General features: G+C 42.3%; 3 protein-coding genes across 5 annotated transcripts in view; 1 reads left to right on the forward strand and 2 right to left on the reverse strand.

The window, feature by feature from the left end:
* The first annotated feature begins 1,871 nt into the window (after positions 1 to 1,871).
* fbp2 (fructose-1,6-bisphosphatase 2) lies at positions 1,872 to 9,616 on the forward strand. The gene is made up of 8 exons (XM_076269792.1): positions 1,872 to 2,111; positions 2,848 to 3,010; positions 3,262 to 3,354; positions 3,909 to 3,917; positions 4,720 to 4,860; positions 5,331 to 5,468; positions 7,028 to 7,147; positions 8,764 to 9,616. Exons 1-8 carry the CDS (start codon positions 1,939 to 1,941, stop codon positions 8,950 to 8,952), a joined length of 1,026 nt encoding a protein of 341 aa, XP_076125907.1. The 5' UTR covers positions 1,872 to 1,938; the 3' UTR covers positions 8,953 to 9,616.
* Positions 9,617 to 10,975: 1,359 nt separating this feature from the next.
* ctsla (cathepsin La) lies at positions 10,976 to 14,845 on the reverse strand. Of its 2 annotated transcripts, none has more exons than XM_076269802.1 (8): positions 14,756 to 14,845; positions 13,622 to 13,756; positions 13,404 to 13,526; positions 13,090 to 13,242; positions 12,240 to 12,464; positions 11,918 to 12,086; positions 11,660 to 11,777; positions 10,976 to 11,544 (listed from the first exon to the last, which is right to left on the reverse strand). In XM_076269802.1, the coding sequence occupies exons 2-8, from the start codon at positions 13,742 to 13,744 to the stop codon at positions 11,445 to 11,447; spliced, it is 1,011 nt and encodes a 336-aa protein (XP_076125917.1). In that variant the 5' UTR covers positions 13,745 to 13,756; positions 14,756 to 14,845; the 3' UTR covers positions 10,976 to 11,444. The 2 variants fall into 2 exon arrangements, with proteins under 2 accessions (XP_076125917.1, XP_076125916.1); XM_076269801.1 differs by lacking the exon at positions 14,756 to 14,845 and adding an exon at positions 13,972 to 14,025.
* A 2,619-nt stretch (positions 14,846 to 17,464) lies between these two features.
* The window catches only part of dapk1 (death-associated protein kinase 1), a 64,238-nt gene continuing 55,112 nt past the window's right edge, over positions 17,465 to 26,590 (reverse strand). For both annotated transcript variants that reach the window (XM_076270655.1, XM_076270654.1), the window contains exons 23-26: positions 26,013 to 26,151; positions 25,695 to 25,815; positions 22,455 to 22,643; positions 17,465 to 21,312 (exon numbers count right to left, since the gene is read on the reverse strand). In XM_076270655.1, coding sequence (XP_076126770.1) covers positions 19,927 to 21,312; positions 22,455 to 22,643; positions 25,695 to 25,815; positions 26,013 to 26,151 — 1,835 coding nt within the window. In that variant the 3' untranslated portion in view covers positions 17,465 to 19,926. The remainder of the gene's footprint in view (positions 21,313 to 22,454; positions 22,644 to 25,694; positions 25,816 to 26,012; positions 26,152 to 26,590) is intronic.

Consider the following 26,590-nt stretch of genomic DNA (forward strand, 5'->3'; position numbering starts at 1 on the left):
TAGTTAGGTATGGTGCGTGGAAATTCACCCACCTCAGGGTTTTTTGGAATGGACCACCCTGCTGAGTCCTCGTGTGACTGGCACCCCAGTCGCACGTGCGATGGTGGTCACTGACCATACCTGCGCTGGTGTCGACTACCCCTCACCATGCCTTAGTTATGCTGCTATAGCATAGTGCTGTCATGGACTTTTCATGTGTCACGCCGTACAACCCCCCCCTCTCCTCTCCCCCCTTCTCTCTCTCTCTCTCTCAACTCTCCCTCTCTTGCCTATTCCCACCATGGTATACTGTAACAATATATAGTACTACTGATTACTTATTGACATTAACCATTTTGATTTTCAGTAATACTAACCCACTCTACATCTCTCTTTCTTCCCCCTTACTGTACCTCACTTGTGAGGTATATCATCACCAGTCATCAACCATCCGTGTGTTGGCCCTCCTCTCACCCATCTCACCTGAAGTCCCATCCTCGACTGCCCTATTACTGCCCCCTAACTGGACTCCTGGCCCGTACAGCCTAGCGACCCACCACCAGCCTATGACAACTCTGCCCGGATTACTGGCCCATCCACCAACCCACCACATGCCCCTCGCAAACTCCCTTCCCCTGGACAATCCCAACGCTGGACTATTGAACTTTCTGTCACTAAATCAGGAATAATGAATTACCATAACGGATACGTAATCATCCCACCTCTTGTAACTTTCAGCTCAAGTGCTTTTAACACCATGTCTTATTCTCTACACCCGACTATCATATGCATTTGTCATGTATACAGACCTTACTGCCATGTACTGACCCTAGGCAGATGGGTCAGGCCCTTGAGTCGTGGATCTGCTCGAGGTTTCTTCCTATATATATCTCCAATTCTAGGGAGTTTTTCCTCGCCCCTGTTACCCATGGGCCTCTCTCTTGCTTTCCTTTTCTTCCTTTCTTTCCTTCTTTCTCTGATTGCCTACATTCTGTAAAGCGCCATGATACATGTGTTATGTTTTGGCGCTCTATAAGCACAATAAATTGAATTGAAATTGAATTGTTCTGTTTTCTGCAATCGGTGTGGACCAACAGGAAACAAAAAAGGGAAACAGAGGCCTGCACGGGATATTTGCTATGCTTTGGGGTGTCTACTAATATACTTGATGCATTGTATAATATGTAGTCATATACTTTAAATGGTTTTGATTTTTTACACACTTATTTTTATTTCAAGGGCACTCCTGTGTAAAATCATAGTGTGGAGTGACTGCGTATCTAGGGGTGACGACCTTTTCTTAAAGGTCAGGTGAAGTGCATGAAGCTCCATTGACATTTGAGGCACACTTGGAGTGCTTAGTGCCACCTTCATGCCTGCTTTATAAAATTCTACATTATTTTCTCCAGCATAAATTCATGAGAAATGTTCATTACGATGTTCAATTGGTATTTTTTTGGAATGTTTATACCCACATTGATTCTTTTTTATCTGGAATATCTGATCTAATTGTGCAATGTTACATGGAGAGAGATAATATGATTTCCACAATATACTGTATTTATGTTTCTTTTAGTGTAAACGTAAGCTTTTTTCAATATGATAGTCTTTAGCTTCCATGTTTCAGATCAAATTCATTCTCAAAAATTGGAACCAATGAGTTTCATAATACTGCCTCTCTTCTAAACATGGCATTACCCACATACCCGAGTAGCAGTACTCCCCCTGTCTATAGCACACCCTGGTAATGTCTTGTTGGTGGGCACTGGCTGTGCTAACTCTGATACCTGATCCCCCTCATGCTCGACCAACAAATATAACCCATGGCCTTTATTCGCATGCTAGGACTGGGACCAGTTCGCTTCCTCTTGCCTTCCCTGATTCACTCTCACCCAGAGACCCTCACACACACGCTCCCCTGAACACGGCATACCCCATCTTGGGCTGACCAACGGCAGGATGACGGATCAGTCTATGTTTGACACGGACGTATGGACCCTGACCCGGTTCGTCATGGAGACGGGCCGGAAGGCCAAGGGCTCGACCGGCGAGCTCACCCAGCTGATCAACTCCATGCTGACGGCCATCAAAGCCATCTCGTGTGCGGTGAGGAAGGCGGGTCTGGTTCACCTGTAAGTCCTGCTGGCTGACCTGAGGTCAGAGAGTCTGCAAGTGTCAGGAGTGGGCAAGCAGGAAAGAGAGTTGTGGCAGAGAACATTTGCATGCATACTCTTTTTCCATAATGTAGACTTGCTCATACATTTACTTTCACATGCTGTACAAGCTGGTGTGTCAGACTTAATTTAGTGTTGTTTGAAAAAACTGTTAATTTCAAAACTGTGCATTTAAATAATCTTTCTTGGTGTTTTGACCTGCAATAGTTTAAGAGATTGGGTATGGTCTCATGTCCTGCACAATCACAAAACAGTTTAAGGCTTTGTACTCAACATACCCAGCCCTTATAACATCAATGACTGTAGAAGAATGATCTATCACTTTATCTTGTTCAAATAATGCATGGCAAAAATAACCACAGCTGTGTTCCCCCATATGGGTGTGGTGTTATACTATTGTTGGTAGTCTGTGGTATTTAACATCAACTGAATGTAGAAATGCCCCAAGGTCAAGTAGAAGAGGTCACAGTATATATTTTGTGTCAGATTCCTCAGGCTACAGCTAAGCTAGGATGTATGGAATAGCTAAATAAAAGCATACACAACTGGCTACACTCATGGACAATAAAAGCCCAGAGGGAATGATTGTCTGCACTCAGGCAATGCAACATGATGCAGATTCTAGTGTCCATCACTGGCACTGTTGTTTGGTAAAGTCTGCCTTGTGTCTCTCGCCCTCACTGCATCTCTGCAGGCAAGGCATCGCTGGCAAGACCAACGTGACGGGCGATGAGGTGAAGAAGCTGGACGTCCTGTCCAACGACCTGGTCGTCAACATGCTCCAGTCGTCATACAGCACCTGCATGCTGGTCTCTGAGGAGAACAAGGACGCCATTGTCATTCCAGCAGACAAGAGAGTAGGTTAAAGCCTGCATGACCAAATGCAGGGCCTATATACATTGAGTTAGGCAGGCCTGTGTGACTTTCTGAATATGAGCTCTAAATGAATGAGTATATGTGGTCAGTCCTCAGAGAATACATAAACAAGTGTTGGAACTGTTAACAATATAAGTTTTTTTTTTTTGTGTGTGCTTTGTTTTGTTGTTGTTTTGCTTTTGTTGTTGTTTGTTTATGATATGATACCGTACTAACTATAAACCATTCACAGGGTAAATATGTGGTCTGCTTTGACCCGCTGGACGGCTCTTCCAACATTGACTGCCTGGCATCCATTGGCACCATTTTCGCCATCTACAAAAGGGTGAGTGTGCTGTGCACAGTTGTATACACATAATTAGACTTACAAATATGTTATGTAAGCACTGTTGAATTATGAAGAGAACTGTTTCCGACTAGCAGTGTTGATTATGGGAACAGCTGCTGCGTTTGGGGTGTGTGTGTGTGTGTGTACTTTATGAGTGTAAGTGGCATAGACTAGTAAAAGTAGAAAAACATCATTCCATGTGTCTCAATTTCTTTCATACTGAAATGCAATACACACATCTGTATAATATCACAGTTTAAATACATTTCACCTTGTGCTGATGGTACCGTAATCTCCCAACTATTAGCAGAGGTTTATACATTGATTTTATACAATTTCTTCAGCTATGAGGTTAATACACGGGGTCAGTTAATATGGTATTAATATGTTTGTTTTTTTTAACTGGCATAAAATGGGGCTAATACACAGGAATTTACTGTAGATACTCACATATAATCACACATAGAGAAAAAAAGTAATATTTGCATTTCGCAAAATGTAAAAATGACCTAAATTGATGTTGGCCATTGTTGTGCTATTGTCTCACACAGATTGACGAGGTAGATCCAGCTATCCAGCAAACCAGCAGCCAAATCCAGACAGCTGGATAAGCACTATTGTATCATTGATTGTTTGTATTATATGTTGGGGTATTTTTTTCTAGTTTCCAAAGTTTGAAATCTAACTCAAGATACTTCTAAACAAGACTAAACTCACAATACGTTTAAATGTTATCTGCTTGCAACACTGAATATGTTGGCCACACATAACATTTGCAGTGTAACATCAAAGCCAGATTTAATGAAGATGTATGCCAAAATTTTAATCATAGACTTATCAGTATATGATTGCACAGAATTATTATTTGGCTCTACAGACCTGGGGTCAGGTTCTGAAAACGGTCAGAAATGCATCTCTGTATGTCATAGATTGAGATGGAATCAGAAAGATATACTACACAGCAAGGTCACTGACTTACCCAGGTAACTTAGGGAGTTACTTCTGATCTCAAAACAATATGTCATTTAAGAAACAATGCATGCAGTAAAGAGTTCTTTTGGAGATCAGCGGTCACTCCCAAAGTTACCAGAATAGGCCAGTAACCTCGCTTTAAAATATACCCCTCTGATTCACAATTAAATAAACGTTGCAGTAACTTTTATTGACACTGGATGGCGATATTTCTTTAACAAGTGCCTGTTCATTATGATCCTCGGCACAATGGCTAAACAGTCAGTTAACAATTGTCATGAAAACAATTGGGTAAAAACAGAAAGAATGTACCTTGAACAATCATTGTGCCTTCAAAATGTAATACACTTTTTAAATATCGAGTTGTTTATTTTTCCTCTGGACCTCCAGACTTCAGAAGGGGATCCCACTGACAAGGATGCCTTACAGCCTGGCAACCAGATAGTGTGTGCTGGCTATGCTCTCTATGGCAGTGCCACTCTAGTCGCTCTGAGTACCGGGGCAGGGGTCAACTTCTTCATGCTGGATCCGGTAAGTGTACTTTACACAAATCATCTTGCCCATATGGTGAAATCAAGGTATTGGCAGGGGACTGGGCAGAGTTCCTTGATCATTTAATTTTATAGCATATCAATAATTTACAGTTTACGTAGGCCAGAATGACTTGGACTCATTTGGAATAACACACCTGGGTCATAATGGGAGCGTTTGCAGCTGTAAAACAATTAATAGCCGTAGGGTGACATACATTTGAGACATACGGGAAAACTAGGTCTAGGATATATCTTTAATGGCATTGGAAGACAACCAGAAGCCACATCTATGCACACATTCAGAGGATCCATCAGGCTCAGAGCCTCTGAACAGGTCTGACACAGATATTGTGAATGGACCCAATGGATTTGCAGGCCCAGAACTATTTCACTGGTATCAGTGGGTGGGTGGGTGGGGGTTCTTAGCTCTCTATGGATGGTGTAACATTGCTGTGTTCTGTCTCACAGGCTGTGGGTGAGTTTGTTCTCACGGAGAGGAATGTAAAGATTAAGAAGAAGGGAAAGACCTACAGTGTCAATGAAGGCTATGCCAAGTACTTTGACCCTGCAGTGAATGAGTACATACACAAAAAGAAATATCCAGAGGTATGACCCCAATCTCTCCCACACACACACACACAGTCACACTGAACACACATGCACACAGTCAGTCACATATAGACACACACACACACACACACACACACACATACACACACACACACACACACACACACACACACACACCAACTCTCAGGATGTCCTGCTGTAGCAGCGGTTGACAACGCTCCCCGGTTGTTTTTTTCTCCATGTAAGCAGAACTAGTGTCTAATAGCACACAAATAAGTTAAAACATCACTTGGCACGTTCTTCAGACAGCATGACCCCAACAGGATCAGGCAGGTACAGAATCAGCTGACCAGAGGAGTGGTGACAACCTCCAAAACCAGACAGAGCCCTGTCACTAACGTCCTTCCCCAGGACATGCACTGGCTAAAGGCAGAAGTGGGGGGGGGGGTTGATGCCAGACTATGATCGTATGGAATCTATAGACTCAGCTAATTCGACACTTCAGCTTTGCACAAGCCAAATCTGGTCACATGGGGCTGAAGACTTGATGAATCCACACAAAAAGAAACCAGGCTGCTCTTTTACAGCAATTAATACACACTCTTAGCCACTGCACTCATCAGCAGATTCTTTATTGTGTATCTCTGGATTTGTAATTCACCAATATTGATTCCCAGAAAGCATTTGTCTGACATTGCTTTTTTTTATTATTGGTTTCTTTTGCTTGAGTGGTGGCTATTTTTTCTGTATGTGTGTGTGTGTGACGTGAAAAGTGGTAAATGATTGGCTTTTTTTTTTGTTACATAAACAAACTAAGTCTATCCAGCCAGCCAGCCACACACACACACACACACACACACACACACACACACACACACACACACACACACACACACACACACGCACACAGACGCCAGAGGAAGCACATGACACAGCGGGGTCCATGACTAAGCAACACATGACTCCTGCTCCTTTCAGTGTTCCCGTCACACTCACACTGATTCCATAAATCCATCACAAACGCATCTACTGAGCATACACCTGCTTAATCTGCTTATCAACCTTCACACGTATATCACACACGTATATCACACACCTGTATTGGTGCAGTAGCAACGACCTGTCTTGCTTAGGGTCTGTTGTGTTTTTCAAAAGCAGTTGCTTTGAACCTTGATCCCAGCCTTGTTTGTCTTTCCCGGAGCAGTGGAGAGAAGTCTCTTATCTCGCGTGTCAGCCTGATTGTACCACCGTAGGGCCAATGGAACACTGTGTTGCCCCCTGTGCACTGTGTGTGTGTTGAATTGTTGCCTTTGACCATTTCTTGGACATTTCTGGTGGTTGTCATAGATTCACAGAGCTGATTGACACTGACTATGTGCCCTAATGTTTTTCTTTTCACTGATGTGGAATAACATCTGTATATAATGAATTGTGAAGCATCACAGAGAAAAGCATAGCACTCTTGGTCAATTTGAATTCAGTGCATAATAATTGAATGCGTCGAATGCTTTGTATAAATCAGCTAAACTTTCATGTTGATGTCATGTCGAGTTAAACATAATGTAGACTTCTACGTATGCTTCTGCCACCTCTAGGATGGGGGTGCCCCATATGGTGCCAGGTATGTGGGGTCCATGGTGTCAGACATTCATCGCACAATCGCCTATGGAGGCATCTTTATGTACCCTGCCAATGAGAAGAGTCCCAAAGGAAAGGTGAGAATTCTGCACATCATCAATTATCTATGGTTATAATGAGTGGTTTGTGGAATGAGTCATGCCACACCAGCCGGTGTGGTATGGCATGACACTGACCCCTTGTCTTTGAGTAGCCCTCATGACTGCTTCCCTGTGCCTGTGGTTTATTTTGTGGCATGACTACGTAACCAAGTGTAGTAAGGCAGGACATCCCTATTAGTGTATTATGCTTTTGTCAGTCAATCCAGTTCTTCATTTTAAGCTGTGCACTAAGCACTAACATCTGTTACGCACCAGTATGACCTGCTGTCGAAATGCTGCCTCAGCACTTACTGACCAGGGTGCTCAGCACAACCATTAGATACAGGATATTGTCAGCCTCATTTTCACAACTCCGGAAGAGTTTCTCTCTGTGTGTGTGTGTGTGTGTGTGTGTGTGTGTGTGTGTGTGTGTGTGTGTGTGTGTGTGTGTGTGTGTGTGTGTGTGTGTGTATGTGTGTGTGTGTGTGTGTGTGTTTGTGTGCGCATGTATTAGGGAGAGGTTGCGTGGGAGTGGGGGCTTTTTCCTTTTCGAATTATTAAAAACACACTTTAGTCTAAAATTAACCAACAAACCAAAAGCAACAGCAAAAGCAACAACAAAACATGAATCAGAGAATATGTAATAGACTGTAAACTGGGGACACATACCTCTGATTGGATCCACATACTATTCCTATATAGTGTACTTTAGCTGATGTTGAATTGCTGCTGATTAAATGGCACATCTTGTCACATCTGCAGATTAAAAAAAAAAAGCTTTAGAGTGTGTAAGGCTATACATATTGTTACAAAAAAATGCTATTGCCAGACAAAATATTGTAATCAATTCTGGTAGAGTTAATGACTAAATTCACAGTTAGAGATTACATTCACTAAAATTGTAAAAATAATAGGTTGCAATTGAAATTTAAGAATTGCACTGAAATTGAAGAATTCAAAAAGGGTAAATGAGTATAAATATTGTATGTAGTAAACACGGTGCACATATCTATAAGTAGGTGTTAGAATAAGATTATTGATTATTGCCAGTAAGAATATATTACGTATCTGTCAGTTTTCCTGTCAGTAACTGCAAGTATACAAACAGCTATCTGAATGGACTTGTTTGTTGGTAGATTTGTCCTTGCTGACTGGGCAGCATTAATTAGAAGGGAATATGATGCAATACGGTCTAGCTTGGAAAAAATGTGATCCTATCTTGTAAGTGTAATAGTGAAATTCATAAATTCAAAGTTCATGAACTTGGTAAATTCATTTAGATTTTTGTTCTTTCAATGATTAGTGTCAGATACTAATATATACATATTTATTTACACTATTCTTGATGTAAAGATTTCATTAACCACTTTCATTTTTTAAAATGTCTTACATTTGGTCATAATAGAAAAGTAAATGTTTGGTAAATATTTCAATGAACCAGTCTGGGTTAATGACAAGTTTGCTCTTGACAGTAGGCCTATGCTTCCCATATTATCTGTTCCAGAGCTTATCTCTTCAGAGCCAGAAGTCTGCTAGCATGGGCAACAGTTGCCATGAATTGTTGCCTTCTCTCTCTGTAACACTTTTCTCTCTCTGTGTTTTTCCCCCTTTAGCTGAGGCTCCTGTACGAATGTAACCCCATCGCCTTCCTCATCGAGCAGGCGGGCGGCATGGCTACCACGGGCACCCAGAGGATCCTGGACGTCCAGCCAGAGGCCCTCCACCAGCGGGTGCCCTTCATAGTGGGCTCCCCTGACGACGTGGAGGAGTTCCTGGCCATCGTGAAGAAACACCAGAAGTAGATTGGCGGTGGCGGTGTGAACGTGACCACGATGCCGCCCCTTGGCCCCTGGTCACCTCAACACGAGTTTCATTTCAGTTCATTTTGTCAGTGTGACAGTAACTCTTATGCCAGGGACATTGTCTGCCTTTTTACAAGAAGACCAAAAATAGTAATAAAAGTGGGAAAACAATGTAGTCATGGAAAATGTCTTTGACTGTAAAAAAAAGATCATTTCATATCAGTATACTTAGTTTAAGTATATAGTGCAGATATTGGGACAATACTAACCATCGAAAAGTGGTAAGCAAGTAAGCGCTCAGTGCACACTAACATTGTACTGACGGAAGTATGCGGTCTGAGATAAAGCCATGATGAGCAACATATAGCTGAACACTAAAAGCCTAAAGCATGTCTATGAAGAGGTGTCCCAACCAGATTTCTAAGCCACAAGAAAAAGTGATAGTAAAAGCACTACTGCACTAATGAATGTAAACGTACATAGGTAGAGGCTACAGAGGGAATGTTCTTCCTGCAGCTCTCTCTCCCTCTTTATGACTCATTGTGTACTGGTGCATTGTGGGTGGGTACATTTGTCACGTAGAGAGGAAAAACATCAGGGTTCCATGTTCTATCCTTTTCTCTTGGGCAGGTCAAGTGCGAGGTTGAGAGTAAACATAGGATCTTTTTCCTGTCCAATGGCCCTCCCACTTCAAAAGTTTATCTGACAATGTAAATAAAAGTCCTTGCCAAGAGGCACTTTCGTCACATTGTTGTGTCCTGAGACTCAGCTCAGATTCAGGTTGTGAACAGGAAAACAACTGTTCAACCACAACAACTTTTTGAAGAACACTTGAAGGAAATTATTTGATTATTGAAATACCTGTGAATAACATTGCAAAAGTACTAGAAACACATTCTTGATAAATGCTTAATAATACACCAACATCCATGTCTATAATCCAACTAGACTAAAGGCATTTCTAAACTCAGTCTTTTATTATCAGATTTATATATTCAATTTCAATCAGTTTTATATATTAATTTGTAATGCATGTATCCTCCTGAGACCGAATCCATAGACCTATGTCCTAGTGGACATAAGTTCTAGATGCATACCCCTTTACCCCTTTGAGCTATTCTATCAATTCCTGTGGTCTTTTAAAGAGGAATCCATCCTGGGCTTTCTAATGATACATCATGTGATTGGCTGGGTTGCTGGGAACCTCCTCTTTCTTGTTCTCAAAAATGGTTGACATCAAAACAAGCACATTTTATGGAAGGAGGAGAGATAAGTCAAATAGTGTCTTCTTATTAAGCATTCATTATGATGGCAATATATGGTCTTGTTAATGAAAATGTCAGGAATCATATGATTAATTTTGAAAGAAGTTAAGTTATTTACATTTTGAAATAATAGTGACTTTTTGAATGTCCATTATAATGGAGACCAGGACCAAAATATTTAGATTTATTGGGAAATTTAGATAATTTGTATAGGATGAATGAGGGGGGGGGGTCAGATTTGGAGCTCTCAGGTGATGAGTGAAACAGAGAGGAGGACTATGAACCTGTGCCTCAAGAAGATAGCGAGGAAGAGTAAGACTAAAAAAAATGAATTATTGCAGATGAAAGAAAAACATGAAAATGAAATGAACAATCCAGAAAAAAATAAATACAACTGTCCAAAAAGGCAAATAAAGTAGTCTAGAAGGATAAATAACCTTTTCCCTTATATTTGGTTAAGTTTACCCTTAATTTAATAACACTAAAAGCATGTCCATTTTTGTCTATTTTCATGGCTACCTTTTCTTACTAAAACGGTCCTTTTGACATCCTATAAAATTTAAAATAAAAATTGTAGATGTTTTTTTAATCCTAAATAGAAAGGAAATCACAACAAAAAAGAAATTGTTGGACACTTTTTTTTCTTGGTTCCTAGGAGGTTATTTTAAGATTTCTAAATTGTTATTGATATTGATAAAAGCAGCCCACAAGGACTGATGAAATGATTTATATATTCATAAAACCACAGACAACGATGATTGAAGAAAAGTAATTTTTAATTGATCGTGCTAGGAGGTAGAAATAAAAAGAAAATCTTCAAACACACAAACAGATAAAAGACACTTCCAAAATGAAGTACACATATTTACATAACAATTTATAAAACCTAGAAATCAAGGCGGCATAAAATGATCTCAAAAAAAAAAAAAACTCAATTCCCTCTATGAACAGTGTTATTTCTTCTATATATCAACCCTGACAGTCACCTGTAGGGTTGGAGCAGCAGCCTTCAAGGCTGTAGTGGGGCAGAACTCAAAATGGCCCACTATTCCCTTACATAGTGCACTCAGTCTCAACATCTTTAAACAGAACTCCCGTGTATCCACTTAAAAAAGCCAAAACTTCCATGCTGAAACTTCACAAGCGAGCCGGATGAGACACTGGAGCGATCCTTTAAAAAAAAAAAAAAAAAAAGGAGTAAAAGTGGCAGTGCGACTGAGGACCTCTTCACATGAGTGGGTAGCTAGCAGCTGTGGCAATGCCGCAGTGGTTTTTCCGGTCCTTGGCCATGTAGATGTAGCCTTGATCACCCCACTTCTCACTCCAACTGCAGGGCGAAAGAAAAACAACCAAAAGCCAATGAGAGCAAGTCCCATAATGAGGATTTGAATAAAGAAAAGTATGATAATTGAAACGGCTGCTTTCTAAACTGCTTCTTATACCTGTTCTTGACAATCCAGAACTTCTTGCCATCAACATCTGCACCCTCAAAGCCATAGCCGACGGCCAGAACACCATGGTCAAGCTCGGTGCTGCTGCACTCCTTTTCATAGTAAATACCTACAAATAAAATATATCATTAGAAATCACAAGACATTGACATTTAGGATAGCAGCCAGCTACTGCCAGGAGGCTGTGACTTCTCACTGTGGCTTCGTGCCAAACCTGTGGCTGAAGATAGAACCGTGACGGTTCCTCACCTGAGTGGTAGAACTGGAAGGACTCGTGTCCAGCGTCAATCGCCACAGATACCGGCCCAACGGCAGCGATGGCCTTCATGAGAGCGCGCTCCTTTCCACTGGGGATATCCACGAAGCCAGTGTCGTTGGCAGAATTGTATTTGGGATCATAATGGCAGGGCTGATCATCCTTTAGACAACACAAGAAAGGTCATTTAGCAATTGTATTCCCGTATAGCATCTTCCAAACCACTCTAATCCACTCATCTTTTAAACTGCATTTATTATTTTATTCCAGTCACACAGTTGTTGGATATGATAAACAAAATGAAAAAACACTTACAGTGCCCAGGTAGGGGTATGCTTCCTCAGAGTCCAGGCCACCGTTGTCATTGATGTACTGGAAGGCCTGGTCCATGAGCCCACCGTTGCACCCCTCGTTGCCCTCGGGCCGCGAGCAGTCCACCAGGTTCTGTTCGCTCAGGGATACCAGCTTGCCCGTCTTCTTGAACACCTGGCCCTCCATGGCTCCAGTGGTACTGAAGGCCCAGCAAGAGCCGCACTCACCCTGAGGAACAATGCCATAAATGATCACATGGTTCAACCACTTGCTTAACACGTGCATGGTGTTATAATGAAAACCTGTTTCTAAGTGTTCCCGTGCACCTTGATTTCTGAACAATCAAACTTCGCTTTTTGCAACACGGCAATCTGTAGTTGCCTTGGTTTACATTTTCGCACGTCAAACCAAGAAAAGAACGGGTCATATGACAACACGCCCGCCTTCAAATTTCAACAAAAATCTCATAAGGAATAAGAACCTTTACACCGACACCATCATAGCAAACACCCCATGTATTGTTCATGGCTATCCATGTAGTTCCTCTAAAATATCAGAAGAAAGTCAAACACTTTTTTAAAGTGCGCTATCAGCATTGCTCACTGAACTTAGTGAACTATAAAGCAATTATCTACATAGACATTTTGTGTCTGGGAGGAGACTGGCCCGAGCGGTTTAGCCATATAGAAAGTCATAAACACGGCTGCACTCTAGAGCTGTTGACTACTGCACTATGTACTTGTTTAAATATAGCTGGGGGGAGGGGTTTGTTTTTGCTTCTCTGTATGGTAGGGAGGGACAACAAGATAACAGCAAAACATTGCGGGGTACAAGTGTGTCTGCATGGTCTTACCTGATCCTTCACTGGAGTCACATATCCCATCTCCCTGTAGTCAATCTTTTTGGGAAGTTCAATGAAGTTGGGCTCCAAGAACAGGGATCCCTTGGACTTCCTTTGCCCCTTCTGTTGGTAACCGTTCATGACCTGCCTGAACTCCTCATGAGTCTGCAGTAACAACAGCAACAACTTCTTGAGCAACTTGTGTCAATGTATTGACCTATTTAGTTGTGTAACACATCAAAACCATTAGCTGCAAAACCGATACTCTGGTACACATCTGTCTTTCAGTAAACGTTTGCCAAGGAAATGATTCATCTCAATCTTACCATGTCACCGAAATGATTCATCCCCAGGCGGTAGGAATGCTTGCCCACAGAGTGCTCAAGGTTGTGCATTTCAATCTTTTGCAGGTTCTTCTCCCAGACCACCCGCCGCCATCCTTCTTCCTTCTGCAGGGAAGATGTGCAGTCACTTAGTGACACAGTTCTTAAAACAAATCTAATCACACAGTTTGTAAACACATTCAAGTCACTCATTCTCCAACCTGATGATATTCTTTACTGTGGAAAGACTTCCATTGGTCCCAATGCTCATCAAGTACCCGATTAAAACTCGGAGCTGCCAAAACGGCACCGAGGCACAACGTGAACACCGCCACCACGTACATTTTCACAAAGTTCTGAGGATAAAGAAAAGGAACAGGTCAAGACTTTCTGCTGAATCACGCTACAGGGTAGACGTAGCCTCCGTCCCCTTCAACTGTATGCTAGGCCTATTGTCTACAATCACTTTTCATTCTAGTTAAAAAAAAAAAAAAAAAAAAAAAGTGTTCAGTGGGTACAGAATCATCCATTTGAGACACTATTAGGACAGAACTTAATTCAGTAGGCCTACCAATGAAATTTCTAACGGGGACAATATGTACTGCAACATTCCTGGCCAGGGAAATCAAGCCCGCAGCTGTTGAATAGCGATTGCCAAATAATGTTGACTGACCTAACTTTAAATAGGCCTACACAACATCTTAATCAAACAATTGTATGGCAAAAAATATAGCATCGTATTAATAAAGAAGAAAATAAAAACTTTGCAAGTTAATCTACAAGATCAACGTAGCCTTAATGAAGTAAGCAGAACGCAAGATGGAGTGCTTTGTTTGTCCCAGTCACGGGTTCCGGGAGGATCCAGCTATGCAGCTGAAACGCTTCCAAGGAACAAAACAAGGCCAGGAGCTCGACGACTAGGAAATCGAAAACAAAAGTGATACTACGAAATGCAATTCATTCATGTATCCAGATTCCCAAAACTAAACGGAACTCGACGTGCGGCCACAGTCAGGGAATTTTACGTTAGGCTACTTGGCGAGGTCTTTGATGGAAATGGGCTATGACTAGGCCTACAAGCACAATTATGGCCCTAATAAAACAATTACTGTTTTCACGTCAAACGCGTTTTCGACGATATAATAGCCTAATACGTATCAGACCTGTGTATCTGTTTAGATGTATTACTAAATACGACAGATTAAAGACAAAATGCAAAATATGCTTACCTAACCAAGCTGCAAAGCGAACGAATAATACAAAATCTATGGAATGTGGACCTATCCACAAAATAAAATAAAGACTGGGTTTGGTAAATGGTAAAACTGTGCAATGTAAGATAGACTACCACTCACCTCAAAGACGCTGAGAAGTCTACAATGTTTGTGATAGTGGAGAATACAAATTTATAAAGCCGTTTCACGAATGAATAATCTGCAATAGGCTATTCTTATTGGTTGGCTATTGATGTCGATCCCGCCCATGTGAAGTCACCCTAGCATGTGACTTGGCGGCACGTGATGTTGCAGCAACAGCAACAATGACCAGAGACAAGCAAAACTTCCCAGTAGGTCTATGGAGGAAATTATATAGGCCTATAGTCTGCAAAATTCAGTCATCCCAATATAAACACATTGTGTGTGTATATATATGTATTTACATAAATAAATAAAATGCTATAATTTGGGCTACTAGAGGCTTTTAACCTTATACTAGTTAATTTGCTAGATCGAGATTCTGGTCAGAGAGGCCCCCAACAATTGAAACACTCCTGTAGAAACATAACCCTTTTATTACAGTGCATGAAAATGCACTGTATTGTTCTTCCTAGGCTTCTTCTTCTTCTTCTTCTTCTTCTAACGCAATTAATGCAGCTTCAACCGTTTAACGTAGAAACTTAATTCAAACTTTTTAATTTTCATGCACTGGTAATTTCCTCAAAATGACATTTTCTAGTTAAATACTGTGCTTCAGCTCTTTGGCTTCTTTCTTATTATGCTGTTACTTGGATTCTGCTATTTTCACTTTTATTACCTGTTCGAGCATAGCATCATTTCCAGTGATTTCAAGTTGCTCACAGAGAGCTTGAATGAAGCTACTGCTACCTTTGTATTTTTTGAAACATTTTATATTTGTTTTGCACAATTGACTACTGTGATGTCAAAAGTGTTCATTTTCAAAACGAAAGACTACCTGAACAGATACATTTAGTTAAACAATGGGTACAGGTCAGATTTCATGGCTCATCTATTTTCTGTGTTGATGTAAAAAAAAAAAAAAAAACAGCCATGACACATTAGTTAACAACATCAAGGTTCTGGTGTGTTTTTGTTTTGTTTTGCAAAGTAGATAAGCTTCCTAAAGGGAGTTAGTAATGAATGTGAATCAATTCAACATTTTCTCAGAGATGTAAAAGTCCGGCTTGAGAAAGTAAAAGTCCTACCATGTATTGGTTCCCCCTGTGCACTTAACACAGATGAGTTCATAAATTAGCTGATCTAAAGAGTGGTGGTTTAGTGAATAGTAGAACAAATATGTGGTAGGACTTTTAATTTCCAAAGCTAGACTTTTACACCTCTGCATTTTCATCATATCTTTTAAAACCCTGATCGCATAACAAATATCACAATGAGCAGTGCACTATACATTTCCCTGTTTTGTGGGCTACAAGTCTGGACAGTCTACCAATATGCCCCATCAACCACAGGGGTGCAAAAGGAAACCAGACAGGCCCACATTCTACCTGATTATATTGATTTGACCCCCAGTGGTTAGGAGGAATTCCTTTCTTGTACATGGTTTATTGACCAACCTGGGTAAGTGTTAACAGAAAAGCCTTTTGGCTTCATTCTCCTAAATAATGGCATATTCTTCAACTTAGATAAGTTAACCCAAAATGCAAGTGGTTGACACTAAACCACATACTTTACCTCAAACAAACATTTGACCAAATTAGATCAGCTGGCTGGCATGCGTTAATTCTCTTAAAACTGGTGCACACTACAATAATATGGTTAAGTTTGCCAGTTAATGGAGTCTCAGCAGTCTTCCTGAAGTTTTATTTCTAAACCAGAGAAATTGATTTTGATTGGATGTTGAACTCAAATATGAACCCTTACACAAAATCAAAATGGCAGACTATCTTTTATTGTTGAGAGATTCTAGAGCAAGGGCACATTTAAATGTATTGACTGAAACATCTTCACTAGTGAAGTGATTGCATTCAGGATGGTTGCTTATTGAATAATGGAAAGGGCTGGGTAGAAAGATAACGTTTGAGAACTGGAATTCTCAGGTCAATTCTAGCCCTACAACATTGCTTTAAAACAAACCATCAATGCTGTTTAAACACACATAAGTGAGTCAGAATAGTCTGATAAGGCAACAATTTTGAAATGCATGATCAAGTGCTCCCCTCCCACACACACACACACACACAAGTGCCCCCTTCAACTTTCCTTAATCTCATTAGTAAGTGTTAATAGTTTTTTAGCAGTCTCACACAGCAGGCTGCTTGTGGCCAACGTCGCTGTAAGGGAAATGATGGCTCAATCCCTTGCCAGACAGGATAGCTTTACACAATAGTAAGTTCTCATGATCTCCAATAAAATCACTTAGTACTTCATGTGACTTGAAACATACAACATTGTTGAACATGGCTTTTGGCGCAAGGCCACTTTTTGCTAATTTCAAAAACTGACTTGTCCAAATACAAGTTTGTAATACAGATGTTAAATGGATTGTAATCAATGGAAGTCAAATAATCCATCAGGAGGTCTTTGGAAAGGGGGCCAAGTAAGAGGTTTTGCTGCGGTGTACCCAAGACAAGCGCCAACTTGCCTAACCTCGAGGCTTGGGAGAGGGGACCACATGTGAGAGTCATCCTCGTCTACTGACTGCGTTTTACTGAGCTTGTGAGTTTTCTGCAGTGTAAACGACTCTTGCAAAAGCCAACGACATTGCACAACTGAACTGAGGAAAACAAAAACAGAATTGGGATACAAAATATTAATGATAGTTCACATTTTACTGTCTGATTGAAGAGAAGAAAATTGCACACAAGATTGTGACATAAACAATTTATTATAAAATGTACTACACTTAAAGGAAGTATTAAGGAAATGACATTCTGAGACATGCTTTAAGAACATAATATAAATAGAACAAAGGTCATGTGCAAAGAGATGACTGTACAAAGACTTTTTTTTAAATACAATAACATCCTTTTCCCTAAAAAGGACATCATATAGCATGAGCCTCACAAGGGGAAAAAGTGATAGAACCACTGCTCGACAAAGAGAGGGAAAAAACCCAACACAAAGCGAGAAAGCGCAGTAATTACATGTATATTCAATCACAATATATAAAAATGTGCCTTTTGGAATGAGAAAACACCATCTGTTTGGTTCCCTTTAGGATACATATGTTTTTACCGACTTGACTGCAGTTCAGACAGAGGGAGAGTGGCCTCCCCCTGTACTGTACAACTCATGGGTTACCATCAGGTGACTCTTCATAACCATCCTTCATCTGGTCAAGCGTTCTTTGTGTCAAGAACTCATGTGGCATTTGGGTTTGCCCAAATTCTTTGCGGCTCAGTCCAACTGTCTGAATCTTCGGATGAAGTACATTCAATTTTTATAAATTTTAATTAAGACTACTCATATGGAATGATGGTAGGAGCTGGGCTTCATCGAGCACTGTGCAGAGGAGCATGGAGAGCGAAAATGCCTGGAGAAGGCCACAAATTAGATGCTAAACAATAAGCAGGAGGATCACTCTCCTCAGAACTCCAGGAAATCATTTCCTCTGACTGAGATTGAGAATGCTCCCTCCACAACCACTACTTAGTCGATGGATGTCCATTAGTTCAGTGCAGTCAACAGTATTCGCTCTCAGCTATACTTCCTTGAATACACAACAATAACGCTACCCTGCTCTGCACATGCTCTCAATATAAAAGGGGTTTTGTTTGGTTCATGATCCATCACAAAAAAACACAAAGGCTTGTTAGCTGAAAGAGATGCAATAGCTTTAGCAATAGCTAGTTTTGGCTGTCAAAGAACAAAAATCCCTCTACACCCAAGACAATAATTTCCTTACTCTGGACCTAAAAATGTCATCTGGCTGACACATGACTTAAACTCATTCTTATTGAATATTATTATTATTATTATCTAGAAGTGGTTTCATATTATTATACTGATGTTACTCAGAACATGCTCCTTCAGACACTCAGATCAATGGAGAGATTCATTAATATGCAACAGCAACAGCAATCAAAGAGTACCCTTCTTTTGAGAAACACTCAGGTCACACCCAGATGAGCTGTTTGGATGTACTGACACATCAGTAAATGTGGCAATGACTTGCTGAAACTTGTGTCAGCACAAGATGTCCTGTCCACATCACATGATATCACTACTGTAGAGCTTGGGATTCCATAGGACATTTTTTTGATATAGCTAAGTACATATCTTTGACGATGCAAGATAGCAAGATGCTGATTTTTGCCCAGATGTTGTGTAATGCCATGTACTTTTGATGTAATGCCATGTACTTTTGATGTTACCGTCACTACACTGCCAAAGGGAAACACTGTAACAGTCTGGCCAAACCGTCTCTTACTCCCAGGAGAAACAGAGTTATTTTTTTTACTTTTTTTAAAGCTAACTGATTTTCTTCATAACAATAAAATAGCTTTTCCTCACACATCTGAGCTCTTGAGTGTTTTCCCCCCTAGCCAGCTGGTCACTAGCAAAACACGAGAACACATTTACATGGATCATGATGTGTAACAGATCTTTACCAAGCACTCTTGGCCTCTGTTGGTACGCCTGAACACACAGCTTAGAGAGTCACATGAGCTAATTCTCTTCTTATAGAGAGAAGCTAATAGTGAGGTTTTGTTGCATGGGCACAAATAACAGCTATTCTGTGCAGAGTAATACAAATGGGTAGCTGTCTTGTGGAGGTAGAGGGTGGGTCCAATTTGTAGTCTAAAAAGGTGGTCTTTTGACAAGTTACCATTGAAAAGGCACTCGAATGTCACTCTTGTTTTTCTTCACATCTTATCTAGCCTCGGCTAGTGCTCTCGTTAATTTGCCATCATTTTTAATCAGTAGTACACACTTAGAAGAATGTATTTTGTCAAAATAAACTTCATTTTAAAATGCATGGAATAAATTCAGCTTGTCGGAAATCCTTTGGGGATATCGTTCTTTTTGCTTTTTACAGTTTAGCAGTATTTTTAGAAATTGAACTTGATGAGATGAATATATTGATAGAAAGCACTAGAATAGATGGGATCAACAGACGTGCACATCCTCTCTATGAGATGCGTTAGCTGACAAACATTCAAACAGGTAGGGACAGCAATGTGGATGAATACAAAGCATGGAAAGTCTTCACATATTCATCCTATCATTTATACGAGAGCTAGGAGGACGGAGGCCTTAACAAGTGCCTATCCTGCTCCATCTGAATTGCACATTTTGCTCCGACTTCTCCCCCTCACTCCTTCCCTCTATCGTGATATGACGGAGCTGATGGAGTTGTAAGAGATGCCGCCACCGTTGCAGGTGGGTCCGTAGCCATTGGGTGTGGCCAGTGCCTCAGGGCTAACCCTGAACACGGGAGCCCCCTTGAGCAGGAAGTCAGCTGCGTCACGGCGACCCAGCTCCCGCAGCTTGGTCATCAGGACACCCACGGTGCTTTCGGGCTTGCGACCCCACTCCTGCAGCAGGGCAGCGGTGGGGCTAGGGGACGGCAGCGAGGACGAGCAGGATCCATTAGGAAGACCGTTAGCCATTGCCAGGCTAACGCTAGGACTGACCCCGTTCCCGGACGAACCCCCACTGTATTTAGCTACCAGCTCGCTTAAGCCCAGGTTCATAGCTAGCAGGCACCAGTCTTTGCCAAGTGCATCGGGCGGGTCCAGCATGCGACAAAGCTTCCGGCGAGCCAGCAAGCCCACATCGGAGATGTGCACGTGAGCCCCCAAGGTTCCCTGCCGTAGGACGTCCGTGCATCCGAAAACCAGGATGCTGCTGAAGCTCTCCTTGTAACCACCCATTGTGTTGGTGAGCCAACTCTCGCGTTGCGCCTGTGCCCTGTAGAAGTCCTTGGGCTGGTAGATCATGACTGGGCCAAGGTGCTCACGCAACTGCTGGGGACTCAGGTAATACTTCACTGTCAGCAGGCCGGGCAGAGTGGTGGCCAACAGGCCCTCCGTGATGCTGCAGATGGTGTCCAGCAGGGCACAGCATCGGGCCCGCTCCGAATCCCGGCCCCGGATTTGCACCTCGATGCCCTGCCCGTGGTTGACCAGCAGCACCATGGCCTCGACATATTCCAGGGACACTTTGGCCCCATTGGTCCACAGTCGCACATCATCGCAGATGTTGAAGCTGCCCGCTTCCCCCTCCCCTTCGCCCCCCTCGGCCTCTCCGTCCGGCCTCTGCTGCTGCTGTCGGCTCCAGCGGCACAGGTTCACCTGCAGCTTGTGGAAGAGGCCGCAGGGGAACGGCGCCAGGTGCTCGGCGGGCACAATCCTCACTCCTCCGTAGATCAGCGCGTCGCTCTGGCCGCCTTCCACGTCGTCGTCGTCCTCCTCCTCGGTCCAGGAGCGCTGGAGGCCGCTGGTGCGGATCAGGGCCGGCACGTCCACCATCCCCGGCGTGCTGAGGTCGCGGGCGCACACGTCCATGGCGTCCAGCACCTGGAGGAGCTCGTCGGCGTCGTCCCCCTCGGCCACCAGGTCCTGCAGCTCCTCCAGGCGGTAGCGGCCGCGGTAGTGGTGGATGGCCTTGGGCGTCTCCAGTGAGAGGATGCGGCCCAGCACCGTGCTGCACAGCCAGCGTGGGTCCAGCAGCACCACGTCCTGAACTGTCTCACTCTGCATGATGTTGATCTGGGGTGGAGAGAGAGAGAGAGAGAGAGAGAGAGAGAGAGAGAGAGAGAGAGAGAGAGAGAGAGAGAGAGAGAGAGAGAGAGAGAGAGAGAGAGAGAGAGAGAGAGAGAGAGAGAGTGTGTGTGTGAGTGAGAAGCCTGAATGACAGAGACCTAAAACGGTGTATGTAGATGTCCTGTATATATGAAAAGTTGTTTGTTTATGTCCGTGTTCATGTTTACAGATCATCAGAGTGCTAAAGATGCTACTTTATTTCTGTGTTACTGGAAATAGTTTGGCTTATGGCAAACACACTGTGCAGCAGTTTTTACTTTATAGTGTCGTTTTGTTTGTTCTTCATGCTTTCCCTTGTGGTACAGGTCTGGATAAGCCTGAACATGCCATTCAGTCACGAGATGAACACCTTGTTATGATCTCTCATATTTCCTATAGTGTCCCTCTCCTTACTCTATTGGGTAACAGTGACTTAATGTATCCTTTAAAATATCTATGTCATAATGTATCCTTTAAAAGTTTCAAAATGAGACAGGTAAGAGAGGTAATCTGAGAAGCAATAAACTATACATTTTCATGATCTCATGATCTCTGTGTGGCTATTTATATTCACAGAACAAACATATATCCATTACAGATGATTCTGTCCTTACATTTTATGGGACTATGATAGAAGTTCAACAACAACAACTTTTCAAGGCACCCAAAGGGCTTTACAGTGAAGGAGGAACCTCACTAACCACCACCAGTGTTTTCAATAATTTACATCACAACATACAACACAAGTACAACTATTCACTGTACACTTCATGATAGCACACGGCTAGTAAAGCTGAAACTACAGACAAGCTCACCAAACCACATTTGCACAAGACTAGCCAAATGGGTTCCGGTAAACATTCCAGCTCACTGAACTCATGCTGTAAACAGGTTCTGTGGAAGTGAAAATTGTTTACAGATGAACTGGTATTACCAGAGTAGAGTGACACCTTGTGGTAGTATTTCACATAGCCTTCTCTCTCTCTCAATGAATTTCTCTCTCTTTCTCGCTATCCCTCTCTCTGCCTCCCTCCTTCTTTCTCACTCTCTCCCTCACACACACACACACACACACACACAGCCTCTTATGCACACAGCACCACCCTCACCTCGCCCATGCTGTGCAGCTGTTGGGCGATTTCTCTCAGGTCCTCCTCGCTGACCAGCGGGTTGATCTGCTCCTGGACGTCCAGCACAAACTGCTGCCAGGACATGAGTTGGTTGGGCCCGTTCAGTTTGCGCCATGTGGGCAGCACGGCGAGGATCTTCTCCGAGAGCAGCGTAATGGGACCACAGGCCTGACCGAGACAGAGAGGGAGAGATAAATATCATTACCATTCAGTGTGTGTTATCAAACAGCAAACTGTTATGTGGTGGAAAATGGGCTAATGTAGAATGACATGTGCGTTGTTGAATTCCAGATGAAATGAGTTCCAACCGACTAAATGACAGTTGTGTTGTTAATAGTGTAGTTTCACAGTCGCACATCATCGCAGATGTTGAAGCTGCCCGCTTCCCCCTTATACTTACTTAATACTTTCAATTTTTTTTACTACCTTGCTTGTTATTATTTGTTATTTTAATATCCAAGTGTAAAATGTGGCTAACCATATCACCAAAACAGTTGTATCCAGTACCAACTGGGCTATTATTTATATTATTTACATCCTTTTATTGTGAATGGGTGCCATAGCAATGAGGGGGAAAAAGAGACATATTGCAAATGTAATTCCTATTTCACAAGCCATTAGAAATTTGACCAAGAAACCAAGAGGAGCCTGCCAAATTAAAACAGATGACACACAATGAGAAAGATAATAAAAGGGTGCAAGAGAGAGTGAGAGAGAGAAAGAAAGAGAAAGAGAGAGAAAGATGAAGTGTGATGAAGTCATTGTGAAGGACAGGCACAGAATTACAGACACACACACACACACACAGAGATAAAGGGCGGTCAAAAGAGTGGAAGGAAACGGATGTGTGTGCAAGAAGGAGCATATCTCATTAAATGGCAGAAATGGCAGGAGCTAGTTAGCAGCTCTTGAAAGAAGGTGTGAAAGGAAACAGTTAGGAACAGTGAGTGAGTGAGTGAGTGAGGAAAAAAGTGTGTGTATGTGATAGTGGGAAAGACAGAGAGAGAGAGTGAGTTATTGTTATGCTGTTATTGTTATGCTGTTTTAATTGTGCTTTGGCAACACTGTACTTACAGTCATGCTAATAAAGCAACCTTGAATTGAACTGAATTGAATTGAATTGAGAGAGAGAGAGAGAAAGAGAAAGAGAAAGAGAGAGGGGGAAAGAGGGGAATGGGCTGTAGGTGTGAAAAGCACTAAGCAAGTGAATTCAGACTGCAAGAGACCACAGTCAATATGAACGGAGTGACTTGAGACACCTCTACAGAAAAACACATCCCCACAGCAAACACTTACAGATCAGAAAAAAAAACATTACTCTCTTTTCATAAAACTACTATTGTTGTTACTGAGCAGAAAAGAGGCAGCGTGAAGAGGTTTACCGGCTCTGAGTTTTGGAAGCGTCGCTGTGCTTACACGAGTGTGAGACAAACACCTGTGGGTGGTGTAAGGAGACAAGTGTGTGTGTGTGTGTGTGTGTGTGTGTGTGTGTGTGTGTGTATGTGTGTGTATGTGTAAAAGAGCAAACAGAAACAGAGTGAGTGTTTGTGTAAGACTGATAGATAGATAGAGATAGATAGATAGATACTTTATTGATCCCCAGGGGAAATTCAAGGTCTCAGTGGCATACAGACAACACACACACATTCACTAACAGCAGAAAGAAGATAGAAGTTAAAGAATATACTAAATATACTAAAATACAAATTATACTAACACTTAATCTAAATAAATTCTAAAAACAGTATCCACATTAATCAATCAAGAGGCACTTGCAATGACTGAGGCAGGGACTGAGCCTGTGATTCTCTGTGCATAGTAAGGTAAGGTAAGGTGCTCTGTGTGAGTGAGTGTCATGGTGATAGTGGTCATGGTGATAGTGCAAATGAGTAAGTCCAACAGTGCAACAGTGCAAGAATAGAGTCTATATATCTATATATATAACTATTTTAAGAAAAGGTATAAGTGTGGCCACAGTTCGGCTATGGCATGGAGGGAGGGGTTATGCATATGTGCTAATGTGCTAATATAGCACGCAAACAGTGAGGCAGAAAGACAGTGGTAAAAAGTGGCTAGTGGACAGACAGTATCCAAACATGGAGGGGGTGAAGAGGCAGACAGACTATGCAGAGAAGTCTATCTCTCCTCTTCCCTTAAGTGAAGCATTGAACAGTTCAATGGCCCTGGGGACAAATTACTTCCTCAGTCTGTCTGTTGTGCAAGGCAGTGAGCGAAGTCTCCAGCTGATCAGGCTCTTCTGCTTAACAATAGTGCTGTGGAGTGGGTGACACTCATTGTTCAAGATGTTGATCAGTTTGTTCAGGGTCCTTTTGTCAGATAGGGAAGTGATGCACTCCAGTTCAGCTCCCACTACAGAGCCAGCTTTCCTTACCAGCCTGTCAATTCGCCCCGCATCCTTCTTCTTTGTGCTTCCTCCCCAGCATACCACTGCATAGAAGAGGACGCTGGCAACAACAGACTGGTAGAACATCCTGAGGAGCTTGCTGCACACATTGAAGGGCCGCAGCCTCCTCAGGAAGTACATCCTGCTCTGCCCTTTCATACAGACTGCCTATCTTCATGGCCCTATACATGCAGTCATGCTCTTTTAAGGGATAACGGCCGCCGATGTGTCCTGTTATACGGAATTAATGGACGAGGGACGAGGGGCTAAGAACTCCAACAATAGTCATGCCTTTATAGCACACAAAGGAAACAAGCGGTTCCGTTTAAAATGAAGCCGACTTGTTCAGTTTGTTGTACTTGTTCAGTTTGCCGACTTTTTCAGCTTGTTGTTGAACTTTCTTTGGCCCTATGATAGAGATAGCATGGACAGTTAACTTGTTTACAGTTGATTCCATTGTTGCGAAGCCTGCTTCCAGGCTCAACCGTCGTCCTACTATGTTATAGTTACCATTCATTAGCATTGATATGGAACGGTAATTTACCAGATCTACTTCATAGGTGTCCCGTTATTCAGAATTAATAGCCACCCCACCACCCAATCAGAAAAGAGTATTTCTTCTCTCCGGGTGAATGGGAATTAAACGTACCTTACAGTGGAGTCTGTGTGTATGAAAATATCTGTCTTGGTGTACTTCACAGCCTTTCTTTACAGTGGACAAGTGTGAATGTAAGCCTGAATGTAATGTAAGAGTGTGCAGGTAACTCACTCTCTCTCTCTGTTTAAAAATGAGACAGTGTAGAGTGAGAACTCACTGAGATGATGCTATTGCGTAACTCCAGTATCAGGTTTCTCAGTAGTTTCATGTCCTTGGAGTTGGAGGCTCCTGCGTCCATGATAAAGAGCTTGTCCGCTATCTGCAAGTCATTGCCAAACCTGCACACAAACAAGCACAAGTCACACACACAATGGATCACACAGGTAAGGAGGATTAACACTCCTATAGAAAGTCTACATTGTTACATACATACTATACGTATGTGATAAAGGTGACACATTGTAGACAAATCATACACACAATCAACTTAATTGTCTTTTACGAGACAAAAGTAAAACTGCTCTGAAAATGTCACCTGTTTCTGACTTCCTTCAGCAGTGATCTCTCCTTGTCGTAGGCAAACTCGCCCCCGAAGGCGCGGGGCAGGTTGACGATATCTGCGTGGGAGGCCACCAGCACCACCTGCAGGGGGTTCTTGATCCTCCCTCCGAACGCTGGGGAGTAAAAAAGCAGAACAGCTTAGGTTGAGTATCTATTCCTTCTCAGGCAGTCTTTGGACCAACACAACCACCTCTAAATGTTGTTACCGAGACAGAGATGCTGAATTTCACAGCAGCTGTCGTCTTAATCTATAGCTATGAATGTGCTTGTCTGTACTTACACAATGAAACCTCATTTATGACAAACAAAAGGCAAGCCAGGCTAGAGAGATGATGAGAGAGAATGGCATGAGAGAAGAATGACAAGCGTGCATACACACATGCACATACCCACCCATGCAATTACAAACACACACACACACACACACACACACACACACACACACACAGAAAAAGTTATCACAAATCTAAAGTACCACAAGTACTACAACATGGCACACACCCACCACTAAGAGAAACAGACATTTGTTATAGAGACACGATGAAACTTCTG

Source organism: Alosa pseudoharengus, unplaced genomic scaffold (genome assembly GCF_046254945.1).
Source record: "Alosa pseudoharengus isolate Yale_2024_CS ecotype anadromous, Long Island Sound unplaced genomic scaffold, YU_APseudo_1.1 YU_APseudo_1.1_scf_6, whole genome shotgun sequence".
Lineage (NCBI taxonomy): Eukaryota > Metazoa > Chordata > Actinopteri > Clupeiformes > Clupeidae > Alosa > Alosa pseudoharengus.

Bases quoted from the DNA above. Each gene is read 5' to 3' on its own strand.
- fbp2 (XM_076269792.1), top strand. From the start codon at position 1,939: ATGACGGATCAGTCTATGTTTGACACGGACGTATGGACCCTGACCCGG. The intron at 2,112-2,847 runs GTAAGTCCTGCT...GCATCTCTGCAG, and splicing joins AAGGCGGGTCTGGTTCACCT to GCAAGGCATCGCTGGCAAGA. The intron at 7,148-8,763 runs GTGAGAATTCTG...TTCCCCCTTTAG, and splicing joins AGAAGAGTCCCAAAGGAAAG to CTGAGGCTCCTGTACGAATG.
- ctsla (XM_076269801.1), bottom strand. From the start codon at position 14,010: ATGTTGCAGTACATATTGTCCCCGTTAGAAATTTCATTG. The intron at 13,527-13,621 runs GTTGGAGAATGA...TCTTCCCTGCAG, and splicing joins ACAGTAAAGAATATCATCAG to AAGGAAGAAGGATGGCGGCG. The intron at 12,087-12,239 runs GTAAGTGTTTTT...TGTTGTCTAAAG, and splicing joins CATACCCCTACCTGGGCACT to GATGATCAGCCCTGCCATTA.